At 46.0% G+C, this 27,397-nt stretch overlaps 1 protein-coding gene across 6 annotated transcripts in view; it reads right to left on the bottom strand.

Moving 5' to 3' along the window:
- SRGAP2 (SLIT-ROBO Rho GTPase activating protein 2) overlaps positions 1 to 27,397 on the bottom strand; it is a 254,198-nt gene that overhangs the window by 56,638 nt on the left and 170,163 nt on the right. For 4 of the 6 annotated variants that reach the window (XM_070474574.1, XM_070474578.1, XM_070474576.1 and 1 more), the window contains exons 5-10: positions 22,815 to 22,877; positions 15,162 to 15,377; positions 14,461 to 14,589; positions 7,132 to 7,356; positions 3,180 to 3,281; positions 1,978 to 2,175 (exon numbers count right to left, since the gene is read on the bottom strand). In XM_070474574.1, coding sequence (XP_070330675.1) covers positions 1,978 to 2,175; positions 3,180 to 3,281; positions 7,132 to 7,356; positions 14,461 to 14,589; positions 15,162 to 15,377; positions 22,815 to 22,877 — 933 coding nt within the window. The remainder of the gene's footprint in view (positions 1 to 1,977; positions 2,176 to 3,179; positions 3,282 to 7,131; positions 7,357 to 14,460; positions 14,590 to 15,161; positions 15,378 to 22,814; positions 22,878 to 27,397) is intronic. The other 2 variants (XM_070474577.1, XM_070474579.1) reach the window with 1 other exon arrangement.

The raw sequence follows: 27,397 nt of genomic DNA on the forward strand, positions 1-27,397 counted from the left end.
GTCATTTAAGTAGCGTTATATCTAAGCAGTCCAGACAGAACAGTCAGACAATCCTATTATTTAAAGCCTCTCGAATATTTAACAACCTCCAGAGATAAAGAAGCTTGGGGAGGTACACAGCCCTCACTACGGACAAGAAGTTTTTCCCAAGTCTGTCCCAGATTTTTCATGCCTTTATGCTCTTGCACATGCTGCTCTGGCCTCAAAGGACCCTGTTCCCCTCTTGATTCTCTGCCTTATCTGCACAGTCACTCTGTGTGTGATGTTCCCCAACTCCATTCATCCTGGCTGCCATTCACACATGTGTGCATGGATGCACTTAATATTTTTTACATTTATTTTTTAAATTATCAAAATTAACCTATTGTAATTCTTTAGAAATACATACAGTAAAAAAGAAGTTCTCCCTTCATAGGCCTAATTCCACCATTCTCTTCATTTGATATTCTTAGCATTCCCAGCTTATATAGCACAGTGTCAGAGTAGATCCTTAATAAATGATCAATGAATAATTTAATAATTTTCAATGAATAAATTATAGTGATGATAGGGATAATAAATTTTCAGCATTTTTGAGTACCTACTACAAAACAGGCAATATGCTATATATATTTTACAAAAATGAATGAATGAGCCAAAATGTCATTCTATTCCTTCTTTGTATTGATTTTAGCATTTTACTCATAAATATATTTAAAGCATGTTATAATTAAATGGCTTTCACTTAAATTAATCATTTACGTGAAAACAGCAGATAAAACAATATGCCAGCAATTTGCCATTTTTATAATAAAATTATAAATATATGTTCACATCCATGTGCATGCATCGAAAAAAGCCTGAAAGAAAATATATTCTAACACTATTATCTGTAGATATTTGGGATTATGGATGATTTTTAGTTTCTTTTTTCTTACTTCTAAAGTTTATATAATAAACATGCTTTATTTTGTATAACAAGAAAAAAAAGTTATTTTAAAAGAACAATACTGTTAAATCATGCCCTTTCAACATTCTTCTCTAGGACTTAAAAAAATTTTGAAGAATTCTTAGCTTAACTACTTGAGAAAACAGATTTCTTCTTTAAAAGAGATAGCAAATCATTAGTGTTCCTAATAGAGAAAGGGCAGTGTTCAAAGAAGAATTAAACGAATGGTTCTAGTTGCAGGAGAAATTCAATTTGCTATTTGCAGACTATGCTTCTTGACTGAAAAACAAGTTAATTCTGCTCATTCAGAATCAGTATGCATATTCACTGGCTATATTTCCTCTCACATCTGCAAACTTAATTTCTTCTTTCTTAGTTGTCAGAAGATTAGGAAATAAATTTTAGCTCAGGCAATAAATCCTACTTGGCAAGCTCGAAATAACTCAATTATTAAAAAGTATCACCAAAGACCAACCAGCAACCTTCCAAAGGACTGTTAACACTACTTAAAAAAATTGGGTCCACCTGTCTAAAAGAGGACTGGGAGATGCATAAATAACAAAATATAAATAAAACGTTTTAGAATTCTCTGTAAACCAATAATGCTGCACATTACCTGTCCCTTTGAGTTTTAGCCATTATTATGAAAAATAATTTTGTATTGCCACATATTATAAAGTTATCACATCAACTAGAAGAAATAACAGATTTTAACTGTAAGGTATGCTATCCAAAATATCTCAGTGTGGTTCTCAAGAACTAGCAGATGCACCCCCTAGGATGATGATGCCCAGGGATGAGAAGGAAAGTTGTGAACAAAGTCTACTAGCTGGTTAAAAATGTATTCAAGAAGAAAATATTCTTGGTAGACACAAAACTTGTAAATATTTGTGCCTTGAAGTGTACGGATGGTCTCCGAACATGCCCAGATCCAAGTGAAGATATTAAAAAACTGCCCTGAAGATGCCTGACAAGGACCCTGGGATCCAAATGGCTCATGGGTGCTGCAGCACCTAAAGCCAGTCTTTAAAGGGCGCGGAGCCCCTCACCGTGAAGTAGAACTGCTCCGTCTCCTGCTGGTTGGCCCTCCTCTTGGCGATGCTGGGTTTGCTCATGAAAGTTTCTGAGACCGTGGACTTGACGGATTCCATAGAGTTGCTGTACTGGAAGCAATCAGAGACATCGAAATCTTCGACGGTCACAATGTCCTGGATGGTCTGCAGAGTGGCCTCCATCGTCTTCTTTACCTGTCATGATAAGGGCCAACATAATGCATGAGGGGTGGGCTGCAAGACGGTAGTGATGGAGAAGCTTGGAGAAGTGAGCTGAGGAAGAAGGGAGCAGGTGTTAGCGGGCCTGCAACGCTGCTTCCCAATGAACAGTGCTGAGCAAGTGGTAAACATCACATGGACCCTCTTCTCTTCAGTAAGGGCCTAAAACCCACTACCTCCCTCATACTGCCTGCTTGGCCTGGCTATTTAATGTTTAATTTTTAAAGTTAAGATTAGCTCTTTGTTATACTGGACTTGCTAAGGGAGAGAGAATGAAACCAATCCAAAGCAACTCCATCATATAGAGAGCGGGTTAAAAATGCGTGATGGGCCGAGTCCCACCATGACCCAGGTTGTTTCTTGACCTTCAACAAATAACAAGCTTGTGTCCCCACTTGCAAACCAAGTGACCCATTCCCAGGCTTTCCTGATCTTACAGGGGAAAGTAAGACTTAACTGAGATTCCAGGTAAGAAGTCACAAGAGCTCAAAAGAATAAGGAGCTGATAATCAATTGCACTGCCCTTTTGAACTAGTTGTTGAAAGCAAATACACTGGGCCCAGAAGAAAGTCGCCCTTTTCTAAGAGGATGGAGATGTTTGAAGTGTCAAAGTCAAAGGCCTCTGTTTGTTTGAAAATGCTGGAAAAAGCCAGGCAGGAGGGGGTGGTTTCAGAGATACAATATTGTTCACACAGCTGCCAAGTGCCATTTTGATTAAATGTGTAAGGCGGGGACAAAAGCATTTTGCAGAAGGCTCAAAATAGAGCTCAACCTTTGGCAATGCAAGAGCCACTTCCTGGAGTTCAAGGGCAGGATGCAGCAGAAGGGGAAAATCCAAGCCTACATTTGGCTAGGAAATGTTTGCGGCAGCCCGGATGTTCCCTGCGTGCTCCTTCCACCTGCTCCCGTGTGGGGAACAGCAAGAGGTTCGACAGGGAAACTCAGAGGGTGGCTGTGAACCTCCTGAGCAGGAAACTCACCTCTTCATTCTCGATCTTCAGCGTGGATAAGCGAGACTGCAGTTGTTGGCATCTCTGTACCAGCTCACTCTGGACGGGCTGCTGGGCACAGAGCTGGGATGCCTGCCAAAAGAAAGCAACACCAGGTCAGGGAAAGGACACAGATCTTTTGTCAGAGGCCCGTTACTGTTAATAAAACGACGCGTACTCAAGCTGCAAAGCTCACAACTTCTACGTGAAACAAAATCCAAAGCCAAAGTGTGTAGACCTTTTCTAGGACCAAATAGCACAAGAAAAGAAGGAGGAAGGGAACCTGTTTGACAAGGTCTCTCTCTCTCTCTCTCTCTCTCTCTCTTTGGAGCCCACCTCTAGCCTGGTGCTTGGCAGGGGCAGGTCAATAAAGGGCCTGCGGCTCCCAAGAAGCCGGAGTCAGGGCAGAGAAGAGGGCTTCAGGCAGCCCTGGCTCCAGGCACACAAGCTTTGGCCCAGGGAGGGTTTCCTGCCAGAGGTCCAAGTGGCCACCTCTCTGGCCCCGCCTTTGTTCCCCGCTGGGCACCAGAGTGAGAGCAGGAGAGAAGTGGGTCAGGAGGCTAACGTGCTGCTGCTGGAAGCCAGCATGTGTTTATAAATCTGGGCCACGCATGAGAGCTCTGACTCAATGAGAGAAAGTGTGAGGCCAGGAGCAAGTCCACAGGCAATGCTAGAGGGCCCCAGAGGGCACGGAATCCTGTGGAACTTGGCATTGTCAAAAAGCCATCATTTCACTCCAGGTCTTCACCAGATCTGCGTGGGAGAAAAGTCTGTCTTTCTCCCAAGGACCGCTGTCAATAAGCTTCGCCCTGAGTGAGGGGAGGGCTGAGCCACTGTCTCCCGATGGGGCTGTGGCGATGGCGTGGGCCTGAGGTCCCCCACCGTCCCCAGGATGACAGATGAGGAACAGAAGGCTGGCAGACTGCGAGGCAGGACCACGTGCAGGCAGCTCCTGTCACCTTGCCACCACGTGTCCTTTAGCCTCTTGTTTGTGGAGAGACATCTGGATAGAACCAGCCTCCTCCTTCCCCAGCGACGAGTGGGCAGATTCCCAAGCCCACAGACCATTCTCTTGCTTGAAAAGACAAAACCTCTCTTCAGATGGAGGGGGCTGGGACCTGACCTTTTCCTCCATTGGCTTTTAAGCTCTCAACTGACTTGACCTCCTCCCCCAGCTGAGAGGCTGGCCTGAGCCAGCTCTCAGATCTGAAGAGAGCTGACTTCATCCTGGCTCTTGGATAAGCAGACACAATGGAGAAAGCTCGGTGGCCAGGATGGGATGGTGCCAACAGTGAAACTCTCTGGCTGCCTGATGTCACCGGTCAGGCATCCAGAGCCCCACGAGCCTCTGGGGGCACCAAGGGTAGAGCCAAGCACCTCCTCCCAGTGCATCGGAGAGTGCTTGGCATCAGTCCATGTGCTGAGTGCCCCAGAACACCAATCAGTGTGGGGCCTCGGCCAATTTCAGGGCTTCCGGTCCGAATGCCACCCGAACTTTGGCCCCAGTTCAAGGACTTCCAGGCAGCTCCCTCTCCTCGCCTCAACAGTCTATACACAGCCCTCACTGACTGGGGATAGATGGCTGCAAGGACCAAGAAAGACTGGCCTCTCATCATTTTTTCTTCTCCACTCACATGAAGGCGAGGCTGGAAAGCAAAACCTCTGCATGATCTAGGATTCGCCCCGGCCCCTGCCTGGCTCAGCCACTGATCAGCTAGCATCGCACAAAGGGAGGGCCTAGGCAGAAGACTGAACTATTGATTTTTAAAGTAACTTCAATCTAGCAGGCGGGAATCATGGAGGGAAAACCATCTCCACGCTTGTTTCTTTAAGAAGCAGCAGGGCTGCTGATGCATGCTTTGGCAGTGGTCCTCTACCGGGGTGCAAGGTAATGCATTCCAGCTGTGCTCCGGAGTATGGGAATGAGGCTTTGACAGGGCGAGGAGGGAGCCTGAGCACTCAGCGTCTGGAATCCCCCTTTATGGAGACAAGCTGCTGGGCTTAGCAGGCAACACAGTCGACACCAGAAAATGTATTAATATCACTCCACTCAGCTGGTCCCCAAGTTCCACTACTTATTGGGAAGGAATCTCCGTGGCAGCTGGAGAAGGGGTTTGGAAGACAAGTCTGACCAGAAGCCAGAGCAGGTGAGGAATGGGGCTTCCTGGGGCTCGGTGACACCCCACCCCCGGAATTCTAGCTGCACATGCTGCCATCTCCCTTTCCATCTGTTCAACGCTGACATTTCCTGAGCCACAGCAATGGAGACAAACTGGAAACAGTTTTCCCAAGAAGGAGAGGAGGAAAGAAACCATCCCCACACTTCTGTTCTTAGGATAGAAATGTCCCACTCTCCACGATGGCCTACTGATGACAGCAGATCCACTGCTGACGCTGCACCAGCTCTCATTCTGGAGCAGCGTCTTCTAAAGAGCATCTGGATGTTCATCTTAATGGAAGAACTGTTCCCTTGTTGAGAGGACACTGTTGTTTTTTTCTGTCACCCAGTGTTCTTTCCTCCTTCTTCTGGTAACTTCGGCCTGACTGTCCTCTGAGGGGGAAATTTTCACTCACAACTCAGGCCCTGTGCTTTGGACGGGACTTTCCCAAACTTGAGGGTGCAGGGTATGGCCTCAGCTGACTGCAGATACCAACCACAGTGATTGGCTCAGGGGTAAGCACATCACCCAATCAGAGCCATGGAGACAAGGAGAGACTTGTGAGGGCTTCCAGGAGGGAAGAAGATACTCTCTGTGTTTGCTTGTTATTCTGGCGGCACCACGCAGCTTGGGGTCTGCGGGATCTTAGTTCCCCTGAGCAGGGATCACACCTGGGTATAAGGCAGGGAAACCATGGAGTTCTAACCACTGAACCACCAGGAATTCCCAAGGAAACAGATGTCCTTTCTGTTGGATTTCAATCCACAGGGGGATAAGGCTGCAAATGTAGGCTCCTTGCCCCCACAGGATAAAAGCCTATTTGAGAACAGAGCCAAAACATAGGATGTGAAGCAGAGTGAGAAAAAGTGAGTCTTTTGATATAATTCCTAATCCTCAATTCACCCATGCCTGAAGATCTATATTGACCTTTTCTATTATGTAAGCTTATATATCCTCCTTCTGATTTAATCCAAAGGTCAAGTGGTGGCTCCTAACCCAGGAAGAAGATTCACTTTGATTTATATGAACAACCACCAGAAGTGGAACCTCAAGATTCAGAGGTTCCAGAACCAAAGAGCTGCTCTCTCCTCTCACTTCAGGTTATTTAGGCCCTTCTTGTTTTAGCCATCAGAGGTAAAAAATCAGAGAAAAGACCCCTGCATTCATGCACTGCTGCCTGGACAGCCATTCTTAGGGGTGACATCTTAGCTCTTGTCCTTCTGTAGTATCCATTCTTTTTTGTTCAATACCTAAGTAAAACTACCCCTTTTATCACAAACTTCTGAACCCATGAGAATAAGTGCCTTTAGAACTCTGACAAATGACAGAAGATCACGCCATCAGCTTGCTGAGCTCTCCCTCCCCATCAGAAACCTTGAGTATCTGGCTCCATCTCAGCCCTCGCTTCTTTCAGCCTCACCAGCTGGAGGACTCCACCTCCCCTTTCCCTTCATCATATGGAACTGTTAGTAGTTCTTAGAGCGCGCTGGCTGTTTCTCACCTCCTCTGATCCTGCCAGTCCCTCTCGGTGTCCCATCTATGCATATTTCTGCAACTCATCAACTGTAAGCTCCCTGAGGGCGCTAACCCCCAGTGTCTATGGTCAAGCCTAGTGGACAGCAGGCACCCAGGAGCTGTTTGCTGAATGGGTGGAATGGGTTCCACCCACATGAAGCCAGCCCCAAGTCTTGCCCTCCCCAGAATACCACGGCTTGAGTGCAGAAACTCTAGACCCCAGTGAGCTCAAGCCCCCTGGGGGTGCGGGAGAGGAAAGAGGGGCTCACCATGTCCCCCATGTGGGGCTGGAACTCAAACTTCATCGGCGGACAGAAGACGTTGTTGTACATCTCCATGAGGCGCTGCTTGTCACTGGTGGCGTCCAGGTTTTCTACAGCGTTCTCGATGGCGTCCAGACCCTCATGCTTTGACTGTTCCAGGTTCAGCTCGGCAGAGAGGAAGGTGCGCAGCGCGCGGTTCAGGCTGGCGTGGTATCCTAAGTCACAGCACTGCTGTGGAGCGGAGAAGGCACGTGAGCAAACCAAGGACAGCCGCGAGGCTCGGCAGAGGGGAGGGCAGCCCCCAGGGCAGATCTGATCAGCAAGACTGGCTGTGCTACGGGGTGAAGGCTGGCCCTCCGTGATCTGGGTGATATTTCTCCATTCTTGACTCCTAGTTCAGTATGTAGGACTCTTTAGAGGACTGTGAAGTAGTCAGAAGGAATAGGACTCATTGGGACAAAATGAAATTATTTAATCATGCTATTCAGTAAACATGAAAGAGTTGGGGAGATTTTTCTTCTATTTTCAGGTTCTTCTGGGGATACCATTGTAATGAAATTCAACAATACAAATGTAGCCTGACACTCCTTCAGGGTTATCGTAATTTCATTACAACATACCAACCAAGTTAGGCCATTTCAGCATTCAGGGCTTACTTAGAAATCATAGGTGTTGCAAGAGAAACTAGTGAGAGAAATAAAAATGGGGGAGCGGGGCTGACCCTGTCCTTATCAGCCCCTGCCCCCAGCAAACTCCCAACATTCTAGGACAGGCCATAGTTGTAGATTAGGATTTCTGCACTAAAGCTCTGGCCCAACAGCATTTCTGAGACCAAAAATTTCTAAATATAAGTATTACTGGGAAAATTCACATCACTTAAGGGATTCTGATTTTTTGAAATAACATGGAAAAAAAATGGTATGAAAGACGCAATAGTATTAAAAAAAGCACTGGACAGGAAGCCAAGCAACCTTGGAAAAACCATTCCCCCTCCCTGAACCCGTTTCCTCGACTGTGAAATGAAAAGATTTGGCCAGCAGTGGTTTTCAAGCTGTAGCACAGAGCTCTATGGTTCTGTACTCAGGTTGCCCCTAATAGAGGGAAGCCCAACTAGTAGGACTTGGAGCCTCCTATCCCTGCTTCAACCAAACCAGCTCTGCCCTTTTTTCTACTCAATATATTAGGATTCTATGTAAAGTCTGATTTGAAGAAAGAATTTTTCTGTTAAAGAGTAAGACTGAAAATATCAATACTTGGACTAAACATAATCCCTGAGCCCCTCTTCAGAATGGCATTCTGTAACTCTATTCCTCATCCCTCCCGAAGGACCCAGAGATCCAAATTCCTCAGTCACCCATTATCCCCTCTATTGCTCAGTTTTGATATCCAGAACTTGAGATGAAATATCAGAGAAGAACCCATGGATAGAGCGAGACCATCTGCCTGATTGCCATTTCATTCCGTAAGTAGGCATCAAATTAACTCTTCCCCCAGTCTTCCCCCCTCTTCAGGATCACACTGGGAACAGCCACTGCTGGGGAAGGAAAAGCATGTGATGCGCCTCTTCCTCGCAGCATTTAACAAGAAGCTCCACGACAGAGTGCCTGTCAGGCTGGGCTCTGGACTCAGTGCCAGTGGGCCCTGGCAGGTGCCTGGCTGTGCGGAAGAACAGCAGTTACAGCTTAACTAGAGGCAGAGGATGGAAAGACATTAACTTCAGTTGGGAGGGCAGCTAGACAAAAGCGGCTGATTGGGAGGTTGCACACGCAGGGGCCCTTTCTCCTCTGGGAGATGCTGCTGGTCTAGCCAAGGCTCCCTTGAACCTGTAAACGTTCCTGACTAGCTCTGCATAGACTCCCGCTGATGAATTTCATGCCTGTAAGTCTGATGAACAGAAGTAACAATGCCCACAGGGCTGAGTACGTGGTGGAGGTGGGGGGACCTTTTCAGTGCAGAGGAGAATTAGGGGAGACAGGCTTCATCACCTTTACATGTTTTTGGTGACTCCCCTCTCCTCTCCATACTCACTACCTGTACCCTAATCCACACTCTTAGCATCTTACAGTGCTGTCTGCTCCACTGTTCTAAAATACGGCTTTTGTTATACCTACTCCCCTGCTGAAGAACCTATAATAGCTCTCATTTTTTTCCCCCTAAAGTAACATCCACCTTCCTCAGTAGGGAAATTTAAAAATGCCTCCATTTATTAAGTGTGCTTACTATATGCCAGAGTGCTAAGTGCCTTCTTTATATTTTGCATTTTAATCTGCATAGTAACTCCAGTAAGGTGGGTATGATTTTAACTTTCCAGACTAGAAAGCTGAGGCTCAGTGAAGTTAAACAAAGTTGATGGTCAGAGCAAAGTGTAATTTGTCTTCGGTCTCACCATCTAACATCATCTGCCTCTATCTTCTTTTTCATACTCTTCTGTTCTAATCCAATGACATACTCATTGTTTGGGGTCAAGTATTAGAAAACCATAGGCCTGAAATCAGCTGTTTGACTGTTAGCAAGCTACTTAACCTCTCTGAGCCCCACAGAGGGATAACATCAGCCTCGGAGGTTGTTGTGAAGCTAATACATGTTTACTGATATCCAGCACCACGCAGACCAAACACTGATCACCTGTATCTCCAGGTCCACTGACTTTCAGCTCCAGGCATTCTCTCTTCCTGAAACAGTTCTCACTCCTCTCACCTGCTGGAACTGGACCCAATCTTCAAGAGCCAAATCAACTTCTCAACCTCAGGGAAGCCAGCCATCCCTACAAGCCTGGCACATAATAACCCTCCACCCAGAATGACGTCCATCTGCAGCCCTGAGGTGACACAGGACGCATCCCCTTGTCCTATAACTTGCCGTTTCACATCAGCCTCCAAAGAGGGCTTGGCCAGAGTCTTCCTCTTTCTTTGCATCCCTTACCATTGGGCCTTGCTCACAGTAGGCACTTAATAAGCACCAGTTGACTGGTTGATGCCAGCAGTACAGACTCTAGCCTCTGAGGAAATAATCCAGTTAGGCTGAACACTGATCTTAGTCAAGCGGGCAGCTGTGGCCACGGAAGCCTTTAGCTTTGCTCACTCTGGATGGCCTATGGAAGACAGAGTCTCTTGGGCCCGTCCAGGCTTTATTACAGTGACTGTGCTGGAGCTTCTCTGTGCCAGCGCATGGGGGCCTGACTCACAGTGCGCCCTCGGGCTCAGCCACGCCTTCAGCCAGCCAGGAGACTCAGAATAGGTTTTCCAGAGCCTTGGCTACCCACATATCTGAAAGGGCAACAGCCGGAAACCGAGGCCTCAGAAAAGAAGCAATTTCTCGCAAGGCTAGGTAAACAAGATTTGAATATTTCATCCCCGTTCCCTGTAGAATCCCAGTGAGCAGAGGCAGCACATTATTTTGCTCACAATGGGGACAAAGTATGTTTTCCATGGCTTCTGATGAGTTCTGTGGCCATGCCGGGCTCCCCTGGCCATTTCTGGGTTATATAAATGTTTGATGAAAACTCTCTCAGGGGAAATCAAATTTTTATAAGAATTTAATGATAGCCCTTCCAGATGTGTGATGACTTGAACTGACGGTTCATTAACCCTTCACCAGCTGATAGTCTCACCCAGAGATCTAGTGAAGGCCTAGAAAAGTAATACCCACTTCAAGCTCTCATAGAATCGAGAAATAATCGCCCTTAATAAAATGTCCTATTCAGAAAGCTGGGTTCCCTCCTGTCCGACTTGGGTGCATATGGTGTCACAGATTCTCTGCCCACACACAGCACTAACCACACTCCATGAGGACAGTGCCTGGTTCTTCATTCATCCATCTGCTTCTGGGGAAGAAAAGTACATTCCAAGGAGCCTGTGGTTCTTAGACTATCTCAAGTCACTTTAGAATGTCTTTTTTGGCCCGAAGTCAAGGTTTTCCTGCTGTGTATCAGATGCTTCAAGTGGATTCCTACAATCTGAGATTAAATCTTATACTATACAATGAAAAGAAGTGAAGGGCTAGTCCTTGAATGGACTGGTATCCACAAAAATCTTTCACTTATCCTCGATGCCTGAGCACACAATGAGCTTTGACATTGCCAAGAAGGAGGCAGAATGGTGTCCATAACACAGATGGCAATGGACTGGCACAAGATTCATCCCACATCTCAAAGCAAGTTCTGGATACTGTCAAGATCAGAAAGCCAAGGGATAACCGGGCTCCCCACTCACTTCTGCTTTAACTGTTGGTTCATGGCCAAACCATCCTTTTGGCCATTTTTACGGCAACAGATCAGCAAGAAAAAGCAGGAAACTACTGACACATATAATAACACGAATGGAGCTCAAAAACATAATGCTGGGCAACTGAAGCCAGATTTTTTTAAAAAATACATACTATATAAAAAGCCCACCTTTGTGAAGTTCTGAAATAGGCAAAGCTAATTCATAGTCAAAAGAAATCAGAACAGTGGTGGCCTCAGGGTGGAGGACTGACTGGGAAGAGAAAAGAGGAATTTTCTGAGGTGATGGAAATATTCTACATCTTCATAGAGACACAGGTTATAAGAGTGTAAGACTCATCACAATTCTTGCAATTTAACACAAGTTCAATCATTGTATGCAAATTAGATCTCAATTAAAACAGTATTGAAAGGCATAAAAAGGAAAAAAATCTTGGCTTAGTATGCCCTGTACTTATATAGGCATGGTAAAGAAGAGACTTGATTCCTGCCCTCAGGGAGCTTACAGAGACTAAAAGACCTTCCTCTGTTCTTAGTGCAGTGGCTCTCAAACTTCTTTTGGCCTCCAACTAACAGTAAGAAATACATCTTATATTGTCACACCCACACACACCTCTAACATAATAGTTTTACCAAATAAAACTTAACCTTACTCATGTAATGTACCCTTCTTTCCCATTCTGTTCTATCCTAGTCTAGTTTATTCATTGAAATAAAATAAGTCAAACCTTCACGACTCCTCTAATGGATCATGACCTATGATTTGAAAACCACAGTCCTAGGACTTCCTGTGCTTAGCGCTGGTGCTGTAATTGGCCAGTTAGATAAAAAATGATCCCTCTGTATGTCTATGAATACCTCTAGGGTAAGAATTATTTTATTATTTTGGTACCCTGATGCTGCAGGGCACATAGTCTCATCCCAAATAAATACTTACTGAACATTTGTAGAGCATAATAATGTTATAAGCTTTCTTTCTTTTTCTTTTTTAAAAGACTAATTAATTTCACTCCAGGAAAAACAAAAACACAAACAACAAACAAACAAAATAAAGTGAGAGCGTTTTACTATCCATGTGGCCTTGAACACGACCAGCCTGGACTTGCTCCTACTGACCTAGAACCACGCCCTGGCTGAATGCTAATGGCATCTCACATATCATCCTCTGAAGACAGGCTCCTAACGAGCTTCTTTTTTTTTTTTAAATGATAATAAGGAGCAAAATAGCTTGCTTCTCAGACTGATTTAAAAACACTGATTCACATCTGACGGAGGGTCTGTGAATTGTGACTGACTTAGCAGTACCCCTCTCTTCCACAGAGGTCAGGGTTTTGGTGAAAGGGAAGAGAAAGCTACCCTGGGGGCAAAAGAAAGAGAGAAGCAGAACCCACAGCAGAGGTGTGGTGGACCGCCCAGGTATGATTTTTTTTTTAATCGAATGTGAGATAAACAGCAGAGATTGAGCATAAGAAAGAAGTGATTCCCCTCCCCATGCTGAGAACAGGTCTCTCTCCCAACAGTGAGGAGATGTTCCCGTGAGGAGGACAAAGGATCCTGTCCAAGGCTCTGACCTCCGTTGAAGGACAGTGTTCAGATCGGCATTGACAAGTAGCGAGAACAAAGCAGGGCCTGGACAGAGGTCAGGGCTCCACGGACCTGGTGAAACGATGACACTCAGGGCATTAAGAGGCTGATACCTACTGACTCAGAAAGCCCTGGCTGCAGGGAGAGAGAAACTACTATTTTAGAAACCTTCCCAAGCAGCTCTGACGTGAGGCCAGATTGAAGCACTCAGTGGTTGAGCCAAGTTCTTCAGTCTGCCGGGCGCTGGACGGGAGACACAGCAGAGTTCCAAACCAGCTCTGTGACAAGCCTCAGGTCAACCAGCTAGTCACACAATGGCCAGTCTTAGACCAGAAGCACACACAACATGGTGAAACGGGGCAGGTCCGTTTGCAAAGAAAACAAGGTCGACAGGCAAGTATGTGAGGTCTGGCCAGAGGCTCACAGAACTCAGTTGCTGCCTGCTGATAGACCTCTGTGAGGAGACCGGCCCGGCTCCGCCTGAGGCCCTGGACACTGGGAGGCTGAAGCTGAGGTGGATGGCTTCAGGCCCCTCACTCTGATGCAGGCGGGAGAGGCGGGGGTACTTAAGCAGCTGCAGTCAGGACTGGCTCAGAACTGGCCCAGACTGGTGTCTGCAGGTGAGAGCCACTGTAAGACCTCACTACATGGTGTAAGGAGAAGCAGCGAAGAAGTGAAGTTGCTCAGCCGTGTGCGACTTTCTGCGATCCCACGCACTGCAGCCTACCAGGCTCCTCCGAAGGAGAAGCAGCGGCAGAAACCAAACCAAGGCCGACCCGTAAGGCTGGAGACAAAACCCATGTCCCTGTGCCCGCCCAACGCAAGACACATGTGCCGAAGATCTGACCTCTCATCATCTGTGCGTCACATCAGCAGGTATGAGCCGGATGTCAGTGGCAGCCGGGTGCCTTCCTGACCAGGACTTTAATTTGCAGTTTAACTTTGGGCAGGAACTCTTTTGACCTCCTACCTAGATTTGCTTATCTACAAATTGGAGATTGTAATATTGACCCAAAAGAGTGACATGACAATCAAATGAGATAATACTGAGAAACATTAAGAGCTATATAAACTAATAAGGTATGACATTCTAAGCCTTTAGTTCTTGGCACTCAGTTCGACGGGCAAGTAGCTGATCTAAGGGAATATTTCCTGGGAGACGCAAGTGCACAGTGGTTGTGAGCCTGGGTTTACTAATCAGACCTGGGTACCAATTTTGCCTCGGTCACTTATTTCTAGGTAAAGTCATCTAAACTCTCTGAATTTGAATCTGTAACAATGGAGGTAACAACGCCTTCCTCCCAGGATTCTAGGGAGGACTGAATGAAAAGATGTGTAAAGTGCTTCACCTGATACCTGGTACATGGCAAGCCCCAGTGGGATCATGGCTATCATGTTCATAGGTGTTCTCAAAATGCTCTAAGATGCCTGAGCAACAGAACTGGGGGACTCCTGATCAGATCTTCAGAATCAGGACAAGGGACCCTTGTGTCCCTCGGACCCCTGCACCTTTGGCTTTAAGCACTTACATCAATAAGGTCAGACAGGTCGTGGATGTAGTACTTGAAGACAGAGGCATTGGTGGCTTCCAAGGCCAGTAAGTACTCATTCCGGGCTTTAATGGCCTTCAGCTTATTCTCCGTATACTTGGCTTGGCGCTGAAAAGAGAACAGAAGTTCATTTTTACTTTTTAATTTTTTTAAGAGGGGAGACTGCTCGCTAAAAGATGGAAAGTACAGTACATTCAAGAACCACAATTGTGCTGCTAGTCCCTATGCGCGTCTGCCTTAAATTGGGTTCTAATTCTGTGTAATGAGAGTCAAGGGCATAATGTAGAACAGCCCAGGAAAGGTTAGTGAGGCTCCTACTTTAGACGTGTGTCCCACTTTGGTTCTATCTGTAAATTCCATCCTCCACCCCTGCACCGCCACCCTGAAGGAGGTGTCACTATACCTGCCTCTGAACGCCTGACATCTGAAGCCAAACCCTAGGTCTACAGTTCCCCTCCCAGGCTTGGGAAAGGCGACTACTGTTTCTTGTTTGTCTGCTACAGATGCCCAGGTTTTTCCAATAACCAGGATTTCTTTCAGGGCAGACTGCAAGATCATTAGACACTAGAGGAACCCAGGACTTTCATATTCCGCTCTCCGCAGGGCTTACTGGAAATCTCCTATCAGTCCTGACTTCAAGTGTTCCTCCCCAGCCCCTACAGTTGCCAGAGCCTACACACCTTCTCCTTCATCTTCTCGATCTTCTTCACCGAGCTCCTCCGGACATGCTTCTCCTCAATGCGGACGTTGGACGTGGAGTCAGGGGAGCGTGGGGTCTGCCGGTCCTCCTGCTTCACAGATTTTCCAATTTGCTTCTCCTCCTGCTTCTCCGCCTCCTTTAGCTTGCTCTGAGCACTGATGCTGTCGGCATTGTACATGTGATATGTCTTCATGACCTGCAAGACACCCCCACCCCCACCCCTAGAGGTCAAGCCAGTGGGGTCAGTTCTTTGCTTTACAGGCTAAGAGACTCAGCTGGACCTCTCCTCCATGAGCAATGTTCTCATACCCTTAAGGGAAAAATTCATACGTGTTTGGTTTAGCCAACTTCCTATATTAAAGACCACTCCAAAGCACAGGAAAGCAGTATTTGAAGTGAGCCAACATGTCTTACTGTTAAAATCATTTTATGTCTTCCACCAGGAATCATTTGCTCCTATTTATGAACATTTGTGAGAATTTTTACTTTATATGGGTAATTTCCGTTACTAGTCATCTCACAAGACCAAGATAGGAAACATCAGCACTCAGACCCCAAGAGTCTTCCTGGGCTGGCTGGGACCCTGAAGAGGGCAGCACAGCCTGCGGAGCAGCCTATGCTTTGGGGACTCTCAGACATGAAATGGGGAAGCTTTTTACTGGCCTTGTGTCCTGGGGAATCTGACTGGTTTGCTTTATCCAGATCAAATGCCCCCTCTCACAGCAAGAACAAGGGCAGCCACTACTTACTGAGCCCTGAGTCTACTCCCCTGACTATGTGCCAAGTGCTATACATGCATTTTCTCATTCTTGTAGCAATGCTGTGGTCTAGACAACAGCCCCATGAAGATTGCAAACCTGCAGAAAAATTCAGGGAAGAGCCTAAGAAGGGACAGAATCCACATCAGCTGAAACTGCAGTTGCCAAAGGAAGGACGTAATATCAAAGGAGAGGATACAACTTTCACATTTTTCATCACAGCAACGGTTTGGAAGTCTAGTCCCTTTTCCTACAGAGGAGGCTGGGAAGCCTGGGAAGCCTCATTTCCTCCCAAACATACCACTTCCAGTCACCAGGTGTCTGCACCTCCCCGCTGGAGCTCCCTGTTTCCACACAGGGAGCCTCTGCTTATATCTGGAAATTAAAAATCCTTGCTGACGAACCAAGCGAGCTGAAGTTCATGAGTGCTGACGTTCTGATGCCGCGAGGGGGAGAATCAGAAAGGCACGAGCTGGGGTGTGTGTGTTGGGGGGCGGTGCTGAACTACAGAGGAGGGTCAGGGTGGGAGAATCAGAGAGGCAGCAGCTGGGGTGTGTGTCAGAGGCAGGGGCTGAACAACAGAGGAGGGCTGGGGCGTAATGACAGTAATCTCGATCCCTTGGTCAACACTGTGTGTCAGAGGCCTGACATATGTCATCTCATTTAACGTTCACAACAAGTCTATGAACGACATGTATTATTTCCACTTTTAAAGATGAGGAAACTGAGGCTTAAAGAGACTAACTATCACATCCAAGGTCACACAGCTAGTAAATAAATCAGAATCAGGATTCAAACCCAGGTTTGTCAGGCCACAAATTTCATGTCCTTAGTCACTGAGCACCAGCATCTCCCTTCTGTATGGGCCATGGCTGGATTAGTTGGGAAGAAAGGCTACACTGAGTCAAGAGAGGCTTAAAAAGAGAATCTGGTTTCCTTATCTGGTTGAGTTAGAGTCTCAGATGGGGGCTAATTCAGCCCCCGGGGAAACAATTCCTAGAGAGATTTTTCATTGTTACAGTATTACCTGGCCCCAAATGTCCATGATTCCAAGGCTGAGAAATCCTGGGTTAGAGGAATTTTGCGGGTATGTATACTGCTCCCTTAGCTGGAGGTGGAGGAAGGAGTACAGAATATTGGGATACTGACAAAATCAAAGTGCTTTAGACATTAAGTGATGTCTCACTTTCGATGGAGATTGTTTAAAATCAGCTTCACCTTATTCTGAACCTGACACTTCCCTTAAGTATAAGATCTATTCTGTATATTCTCTACATAGGAGAAGCAAAATTTAGCATCTGACAGCATTAAAAACCTTCCTAAGTAATTTGTCTTCCAGGTTTCCAGATTGACTAACAAGCAAGAAAGAGGCATCTGCTATCCTAGCTGAAGAAGGGTAGATAGGAGGCTCCTTTTTTTCTTTTCATCTGAATGTGATTAAGGGATTCAAAAGTTTGAGTGAACCATTATAAAAGTGAATTGACTTTAAGAAAGTGACTTTTTACTCCATGAAGATGTGTAATAAATAAAGAGGAAATGCTGATAATGAACATGAAGGACCAAAAGAAAGGGGGAGGCTCAAAGGAACAGTGCCAACAGGACAACAAATGAAATAAAAAAAATTAACAACATATATTACTCCTTTCCCCTAAAGAACTTGAACTCACTTTAAAAGAGTAAAACACTACCTCGTCTAAGAAACTATAACTTCTTAAGGGTAAGCACCACTTCTTCTTTTGTGTTTTTCTTTCTTCTCCACAGTTAAGAAATGTTATGTACACAGTGGTAGATTTACAATCGATGTCATTGCCCACATGACTGAGTCTCTCCTCTGTGCAAATACAGGAGAAGTATAACTAGGGCCCTTCAACTCAAGGGGAAACTAAGGATAAAGCTTGAATAATTGATTATAAAAGAAAATTTGTTGGAGAAATAGGGAACTCAAGATAGGAGTTGGAGAAATATATACAGTGAAGCAAACACAAATTAGGGGGAAATTCTCAAGTCTAAATTCTCGGTTTTACAAAGGAGTTCACTTTACTTTGAAAAATGAAATATTGAATTCATGTCTTTAATTCGGCTCCCTCCCCAAGCCACACCAAAATAACAGAAAAGAGATTTTATGTTACTTTTTAGTTATAAACTGAGAAAAAGAATGAAAGCAGAAGATGAAAAGTGGAGAGGCAAGAGGCAATCAGATTGAAATCACAAAAACTCTCAGAGGAATCAATGGAAGTGGGATGAAGGTGGGGCTAAGAATCTGAGAACAATCAGACTTCCAGAACCCATCCCCTGCCCCTCTGCTGGGAAGACTAGACGTTTATTTTCATAGGGGGGCGTCTATGTCTGGGGACAGCTGGCCCAGCTGAGGATAGGGGTACTGAAACTAAAACAGGAATATTCTATACTGAATGTTGAGATGGCCAGCCCTCTTTATAACTCAGACCCTAGATATAGGCAGGAAATCAGAAAAGCCTTACCTGGGGAAACTGCTCACCTGATACAAAAGACCTACAAATACTGACATCAGGGTTTTCCCAAGGACACAGTCCAGTCAGATCACCCTACAGTAAAGACCACTGTTGACAGAGAACTTTCAAGTACTATTTAGAGTCTCACTTTAAAATATGAGCAGGCAACTGAAGACTACCAGACATTTAAGGAAAATATCTAACGTGAAAGACCAAGACCAAAACAAGCAATTTGGGAGAAAGCAGAAAGTATACAGAAAGAAGAAAGCTTCAAAATTAATCCATCAATAATATCCCTAGAGAGATCATTGAGAAATGAAAAGACAATACATCATGAAACAAGAGCAGGATGCAACAAAAAAGGAACATTTAGAGAACAATAAAAGAGCCCTTGGCAATTAGGATTTAATTCAAACATCTCTCCAAGGAGCCTGACTTCATACCCTTCTTCTGTGTATATATGTGAAAGATTCATCACCTCACCTTTTACTTACTGCTTTACTTTTCTGTCTCTTATGTTAAAATTAATGCCTCAAGTTCAAGGACATCTCTTATATGTCTTTGTATCCCTAGTGCCAAGTGCTGGGGACTATTAGCTGACATTGTTTCAAGGAAGCAGGTGCTAAGTTCCAGTCTGAAGTGGCCCTGCAGACAGCTGCCGCACCAAAGCAAGAGGACACATATTCATCGGTCGCACAGGAGCTTGAAACCTGCGGGGCGACAACAGCTTCCATGTCCTCACACCTCGCCTTTCTTTCTCAGCCCTAGGGCTTCGCTGGCTCTTCCTGCTCCGCCAGCCCTGCGTGCCTTCCGTGCCCCTGCCTTCACCCCTCCCTGTGGGAGCTGGCTCGGCTTTTCCAGATGCAGCCTCGGAGTATGACCGAGGCAGAGAATTCTGGAGTTCTTTGGGAAGCAGTGCGCTCTGACTTCAAAGGCATTCCTGATTCATCGGTCAGAAAATGAAAACCACGGATACCACGGCCTACAAACTAGCCGGCCCATTAGGGGGTAAAGAGTGCGTGGAGGAGAGTGCTCCCTGGGATTGCTCTCTGACAGCAGCTGTGGCAAGCGGCCTCTGGCACAGCATGCCAAGTCATGAAAATCAAAGGCCTTCAGGCAGAAAAAAGGAAGGTACAGAAAGGCAGCTGGCCACTTATGGTGAGCATCTGGGCCTCTTGCCCAAAGGCATCTTTATTTGGGAACACCTGGGTCCTGCCCATTAGATTATCAAGATTCAAAAGTATCTAAATTCTCAACCCAAAGGTAATCAGTCTCCCCAAAAGAGGTATTTGTGGGCATTAAGGACAGATACAAGGAAAAAGGAGCACTGAATATGCTGGGTTTCTTTACATCCTTGGTTTCCTTCATCCCATGCTTGCAAATAACTTGTACTGCTTATAGAAGCTCTTCCCGAAGGTCAAATGAGGGGAGAGTTCCTTACAAAAAGTCCTTCCTTGTTTTCTTTTTAACTCCTCTGAGGGGGAGAAAGACAGAGAGAGTGTGTGCAACAAGTATCCCCTGGACCCAGCATACAAAAGTCCCAAGTTCCTGCCTGAAACCACTGTCATGTAGGGTGACAATCACCCTGGCTTACTCAGGACTTTCCTAGGCTCAGCACTGAAAGTCTCATGTCCCAGGAAAGGCTTCAGTCCCAGGCAAACTGGGATAGTTAGCCACCTTAATGCCATGGTACCTTACTCAGACCAGTCTTACAACTTATTTTACACTCCAGAAGAAAAAACTTATACTTCTAGTCTCTGAACTTTCTAATGGCCAACAATCTGCAAACTCATCTGACCCTTAACTATAGTCTGATATTTCATGAAGCATGATTCCCCCAAATCCCCCCCCGCCCCCCCACCCCCCTCCCCGGGAAATGGGAGACACCAGCATAGAGAATATGTGGAGATCTTGCTCACAGAGGTCAGGAGTACCCCCTAAGATCATACAGCTGGTGGAGACCAGGTAGGATCTGGGTTGCATAATTCAGGAGACTCTAGTCATTAGAGCAACGGTTTTCAATCTTGGTACTATTGACCATTTTAGGTCAGACAATTCTTGGTTGTGGGGTGCTGTCCTGCACATTATAGATTTCAATTGCATTCTGACTTCCAGCACCTCCTACTCCAGTTGTGACAATCACAAATGTCTCCAAGTGTCCCCTTGCCTGAAAAATCCCCCTGGTTGAGAATCACTGAACCAGACCATTTTGCCTTCTCTGGAATTTTCCATCTCTGCTCATTTCTCTCTTCCTACTGTCTACTGGCCTTAAGTAGACGATAAGAGCGTGTACCAACTCACCTAATGGAAGGGAATACCGTGCCCAGCCAATTCTCGGTTTGCACACCAGTGAGAGGACCTTATGCTCTGTTGACTGTGGCCTCACGGTGGCCAGTGAACACTGGTCAGTATTGGATTGCCTGAAGACTGCAGCTGGAAGTGCCGACTTGGCCCTCCTCAGACCAGAGCAGTGAGTTCCAAGGTTTTCTTTCTTACACCAAAACGTATTATGCCTTTTCACTTATTTATTTAAAAAAAAATCATGGTGCATTAGGAGATCCAGGATGCAGCGTAAAGCTAACAGATCCCTAGACACTGCTCCTCCTCTGCGGTCTCCAGGTCCCCTGCAGAAACAGCATACTGGATTTAAATTGGCTTGGGGCTTGCTGATCATCCCCCTCCTCCTCCCTGCTGCTGCTGCTGCTAAGTCACTTCAGTCGTGTCTGACTCTGTGTGACCCTATAGATGGCAGCCCACCGGGCTCCCCTGTCCCTGGGATTCTCCAGCCAAGAACACTGGAGTGGGTTGCCATTTCCTTCTCCAGTGCATGAAAGTGAAAAGTGAAAGTGAAGCTGCTCAGTTGTGTCCGACTCTTATTGACCTCGTGGACCGCAGCCTACCAGGCTCCTCTGTCCATGGGATTTTCCAGGCAAGAGTACTGGAGTGGGGTGCCATTGCCTTCTCTGCTACTCCCCCCTAGAAAGGGCAATAGCAGAGACCCAAGATGCTTACGGGAAAATAAAAGGATTCATATTATGACTACACATGTCATTTTCTATCCTGGTGAATTATTTGCCAGAAGAAAGGAGTAATAGTTCTTCGTGGTGCCTAGAAGATGCTCTAAAAATAAAGAGGAGAAGTAAAGCATTAAAAAGACCAGGGGGTTCAGGAAACTCATCCAGTCTGAATATGGTTCATGAACATGCTTCTATTTTTAAAAAGGCTTAACTTCATTTGAAAGAAATGAAGACTTGGGAACTGAACCAAAGGGAACCATCTATCTACTTGGCTTCAGAGCAGAAGAGTCACAGAGCAGAAATTGCAAACAAACTGAGCGTCACTGGAGACAAAACCGATGACCACTCTACCCTATCTACTTGCTTAACAGTTGCCCTGACAGCATGGCCACACCTCGGCTTTTGGATCAAGAACATGGAATTCTCTGATCCCAAATGCCTGTGATACGTGTCGCCACTGCCTGTCTTCCTGTGGATTAAAAAAAGGAAAAAAAAAAAAACTGTAGTGAATAAGCAAGTAAACACAGGAAATTAATTTTGCCTCCAAAACAGGATGGGGCAACCCTGGAGAATGACACAAAGGCCTGGCACAGCCCAGCTGGAGAAGGGGCCCTGAGAGGCTTTAGCTGCACAATAGGAATATTCCCTGTACGGCAGCAGGAATTTCCTTGGTGTGCATGTTTGTTTTAATTACGAAACATGACTAGGACAAAAACAGCCCCACCACCTCCCTGTGCCTGAGGAAAAACACGCGTCAGTCACAGGCGTCATGGGCCTGCAGCGCCGGTCACTTCAGAGCAGACTGTGTTCTCTCCACCAAACCCAAAGCCTGGCCCGCCACTGAGGTGTGGCCTCCCAAAGCCCCAGGGAGTCGACGCAAGGCTCTCTGCTTGAACTGGTCCCTTACGTTAAGGGCATTGAGGACTCTGCTTCCCTCTAGAGCACTGGCTCTGGTCTCAAACCAGGAGATAAATCCGAGAACTGACGCAAAACTTTGAACAACAGGTCCTTTCCAACAGGGTGTGTACTATTCAAAGAGCAATAGCAATGTAAATTAAGTTCCTTACTATTAGGTTTAGGGTCCCTCGTTTGCTATTCATGAGGGTCAGTTGTGCTGGTGACCTAGACCTTGGCTGGTCTCTGGTGATTAAGCCCCCAAAGAAGCCAGAGTTAGCCTGCATAACTAAAGAGGGATCCTATTTTGAGAAAGTGTTTTTGGGCTCAATCCAGTTTGAAAATAAGAGTGCAAAAAGAGATGGGTGAAGTCATCCCCAGTGGGGACCATGCACTGTCCTCAACCTCAGCTCAGCTCTGGTGCTGACGTGACTATGGCCACAAGCTGCCAAATACTGCTTCGTGAAAGAGCCAAGCAACCCAGCTGATTTACCGAGTAGAGCTCATTCAGGACCTTCATCAGATCATCTTGGAGCTGCTGGCCGACTTCTTTACTCTGCAAAGAAAGAAGAATGAAGGTTAACTGGGAAACACAAGGAAGGAGGAGGAGGCAACAAAGGCAAGAGCAGCACTGGCTCCACAAATAACGCAGACTCAATTAAGGCCCATTATTTAACCCAGCAAATCAGATAACCACTCCGATCAGGCCATATTATGGTCAGATTACTCAAAGAGTTTTAATAAAATGAAATGTGCCCCTTTGAGAGTCTAGCAAAGGCAATCGTATGGAGGGCAAATGGGTTGTAGCCTTTGATTTTTCAGTTGGCTGCCAAAGAGAAGGTCTGAAAGCTACAACCTACTTAGCAACAGTTAGGTGGGACGAGCTTTTTTGAATCCTTGTAGTCAGGCATTCCTGACAATTGTGAAACAAAGTAAGATGTGAAATAGGATGAGATAGACACGTGTATATAAATAAAATATCCAAGGACTTCAAAGTACCTGACTAAATAGGAGCCTCCAAGCAAAAATAAGTTATACCTCTTAAATGCTTTATTGGTAGAAATGCCAGACTCCCAGGGCAGTGGTATGTCAATCATGAGTGGTTGCTAATGTTACTTGAGACTGATAATACACATTGAAAGTGAAAGTGAAAGTCGCTTAGTCGTGTCCGACTCTTTGTGACCCCATGGACTGTAGTCAATGGAATTCTTCAGGCCGGAATACTGGAGAGGGTAGCGTTCCCCTTCTTCAGGGGATCTTCCCAACCCAGGGATCAAACCCAGGTCTCCTGTATTGCAGGCAGATTCTCTAACAGCTGAGCCATAAGGGAAGTCTGTACTACACATTAAGAGTCTCCAACAGGTTAACCTTAAGCAGTGGTAGCTCTCAGATCCTTTGCTGCTGCCGCCCAGGGCTGGCATCTAACTATACGGGGAGAAGGGCAGAAATAAAGAATAAGGAAACAGGAAGGAAATAAGAGCCATGCCTTTGATTCTGAATGTTTATGCAAAGCCCACGAGAGCAGGACATAAAACTGATTAGCATCACCTGGTTATTGAGAGGGAAAGCCCTTGTTTTATCTTCTGCCAGCTCCTAGGTCTTTCCTACTAAAAATCAGATACAAACAACACGCTTCTAATAGGTGGTATAATACTGCTCCCTGGACACCTCAGCTCCCACGCAAAGAAAGGAAGACATTCTCCATGTCAGACACATAATTATTTAAGATTTTGCTTTTTTTCAAGATGTATGACTTTAAATATATTTTTTTTCTGATTACAAAAGGAATATATGTTTATTGCAATAAATAAGAAAACTGTAGAAAATCTCAAAAAAGAAAATGCAACACTTAATTCCTACTCCTAAGAAATCACCACTTCAGGTTTGTTATACATTTTTCTCTCTACAATGTTTATGGAATTTGGATTGCATTATACACACTGTAACTTATCCACTTAGACATAAGCTGTGAATATTCCCCTACATGTTATTCTTCCATAGCATTATAATAAATTTATATTGATGTAGTTCCTATACTCTAGCACATTAACTTTGCATACAAATTTTTATAATAAAATATGCTGCATTTAATTACTTTGTATATAATTTACACACACATGTTGATTATCTTCTCCTAGAAGTAACCTTGCTGAGTCAAAGACTGCTAACTCACACCATTAAATTGCCCTTGGGAAAAACTGTACCCATTAAAAATACCACCAGAAGCATATGAGAATGTTCTTTTACTTTTTTTTGTCTTGAAACCTCGATATGGTATCCTCTTTTAATTTGCAGTCCTTTGATTCTAGTGAGCCTAAACTTTTTTCTTACATGTTCAGCAGTCATTTTCACTTTTCTTTTCGACTTTGCCACTTTTCTATTATGGAATTAATTATGGAATATAACACATGTGTGACCTTTGTTGTGAGCAGACATGAATTTTTACACTTGGTAGTGTGGAGAGGGATGGAGGGAGCCCTGAATTAGCAATCATGAGACTCTTCTATTTCTAGCTCCTCCACCATCAAGAAGATAACTTTGGACAACCTGGTCATCTCTCTGGACTTCTGTTTTTCTTTCCAAAGAATGAAAGTCTTTGGCTAAAACATTCCTAAGTTCTTTTCCAACTTCTGTCATTCTATAATTCTTCACCATCTCTTGCCTGGCTTCTTGAGTCCACATTAGATTCCAACACCGGCCACTTCAGTGGACAGTGGGTTGGCCTCCCTCCATAGAGAAGATAATGAGCAGGTTCTCCTCAGGGACCAAGATGCTCTATAAAATGGATGGCTTCAGGAGTATCTTGCCAACCTTAAATTTACTATCCCCAAATGACTCTCGCTCAATGCCCTCAACCGCTAGAAGAAGCCACAAGAGGAAACGCCTTTCATTTAGATTCCCATCGCGAGCAGAGCTGAGCTCCATGGAAGTAGCAGGGGTCCAAGGAGGTGAAGTGAGGCGAAATGACTCACCCATCAGTCCCAGAGTCAGCAACAAGGCCAGGAAGTGACCACGAGTATCACTTCCAAAGGCCCTGCCCTCCGGCCTCCGGGCCAACCCCCACTGCCCGCCTCCCGGCCTCCCCTACACCTCCTGGTGTTTCGATGGCAGAGGTTCCAGAAGAAGGCTCCCATTCCTCCACCCTGCTGCCGACCCATGACTTAAATAACCTAGGCCTCCACAGGAGATGGGACGGGGAGGGCAGAAAAAGCATGACCAATAGAACAGCAATTAAGCCCAGGCAGATGTTTCCTTTCGTGTACTGATTAGTTGGAAAAGGACCGACTCAACTATTATCCCTGTTTATTTGAACAGGCTGCTGAAGTGATCCTGACTTACTCTCCTTCTGGCTGCAGGCTGGGCGGGGAACACATGTGTTGTTAGCCGGGTTACAGTTCTGAGAAAGCCCCCCGCCAATGGGAGCCATTCTGACTCGAGGGGAGAGGCAGGAAATAGCCTGTACCTCTCCTTTCACCGATGATAAAAGGCCACCGTTCTCCATTTCCGAAACCTTAGCTGTGTGCCTCTGGGGGCCAGTGTGGCCCAGGCGACCCGCAAAGGGCTTCCGTGCTGGCGTCCACCGCGGAGCGGTTGTCAGAACGGGGAAGCTCCAAGGGGGCCCCACCCAAAGACAAGTGGGGCATTTATTCCTGGGAACAACAGGGCCTGGTGAGGCCGTGACAATGTAGACTGTGGAGGCTTTCCGTTTCCTATAAAAAACAGCAAGGGGCTCCGAGGCAGGGAAGAGACAGAGAATCTACAGAGCAGGCTTTGTGTGCTATCACACAGCCTACATCTCTTTTCTTTAAAATTTCTTGGAAGAGAATGAGTCATCTAAACATCGCAGGAAACCAAATAGAAGTCGAGGGAAAAAATGACTTTGGGCAAAGTTTTTCTCTTAAATGTTTGCATAGTAATCTTTGCCTGGAAAAAAAGAGAAGATGCCTAAATTTAGACTAGAGATGTGGCACAGTGAACAATGCTGGTTCTCTGGGGGGAGGGCCCTGGTGTGCCCAGGCGGGGGCTTTTATTTTGACACTCACCACAACTGTTTGGCCGCGTGTTTCCCAGGCCCCCCCCCAACCCTGCCTGCTGCCGGGGCGGGGCTGATCGGAAGGCAGCGAGATTGCAACAGGGCCTGCCAGCTGTGTGCTTACAAAATGGGCAGGGAGTCCTCCAACAGATAACAGTGCTGGACAACAGAACCGAAACACACAGCCTCGTTTCCCCAAGACCAGCAAGTTCTGAAAGCTCCTCACCCACAGCAAGGATACAGCAGCGGAAATACAAAGAAACTTGAGGTTCCATGGGCTGGGCTGATGGGACACTGGTCCCACAGCTTTGGAGCAATATATTTCCCTGAGCTGGGATGGGCCTTGTGTGAGCACTTCCCAAAGAACACGGATTAGGAAAGGGTTTCCAAACCAGTCCTCATCAGGGAGGTTACCTGACTCTCTAGTACTTACTCAGCACCCATGTGGCTTTGCAAGTTGGGGAGGAGGGGCTGAGGCTTACTGGCTCTCAACCTGTACTACAAAGCTCTATTATTTGACAGGAATGAAATTTCCCCTTACTTGTGTGAAAGAGAAAAAGAGGAAGGCATGTCTCTGCCATGTGGTGAGAGCTAATTTCAGCCCCGCCTCAAGGCTGAGCCTGTCAGCAGGTAGAAACAGTAGGGTCATTTAGTTCTTCGCCGATTAGCTTGTGTCAGCAGATTTCCAAGAAAGAATCGAATTCTCAAGGGCATATAGCTCCCTCCACCAGTGCTACCCTCCTCTCTACCCAAAAGATACTTCTGAGACTGATTGTTTAAAAAAACCGTGAAACTGAATTTACATGAACAGAGTTCAGAGGAAAGAGACATGAACCCTATACAAAGCTCTGGCAGCAGAAGTGGACAGTGACAGTTTCAGGGGCACTGGGGCTCACTACTTCAAAGTGGCCAAATTTCAAGAGCTGGAGCTATGCCTGAAATGTTTCTGGGGGAGGACAGGGCTAAAAGGAGTGGCTGTGCAGCGGCAGGGCCAGCGCTGGGTGACAGTGGGCACTGGGTCTGGCCTCTCCCCAACCCGACTC

This window comes from Odocoileus virginianus, chromosome 11 (genome assembly GCF_023699985.2).
Source record: "Odocoileus virginianus isolate 20LAN1187 ecotype Illinois chromosome 11, Ovbor_1.2, whole genome shotgun sequence".
In the NCBI taxonomy this organism is placed as follows: Eukaryota; Metazoa; Chordata; class Mammalia; order Artiodactyla; family Cervidae; genus Odocoileus; species Odocoileus virginianus.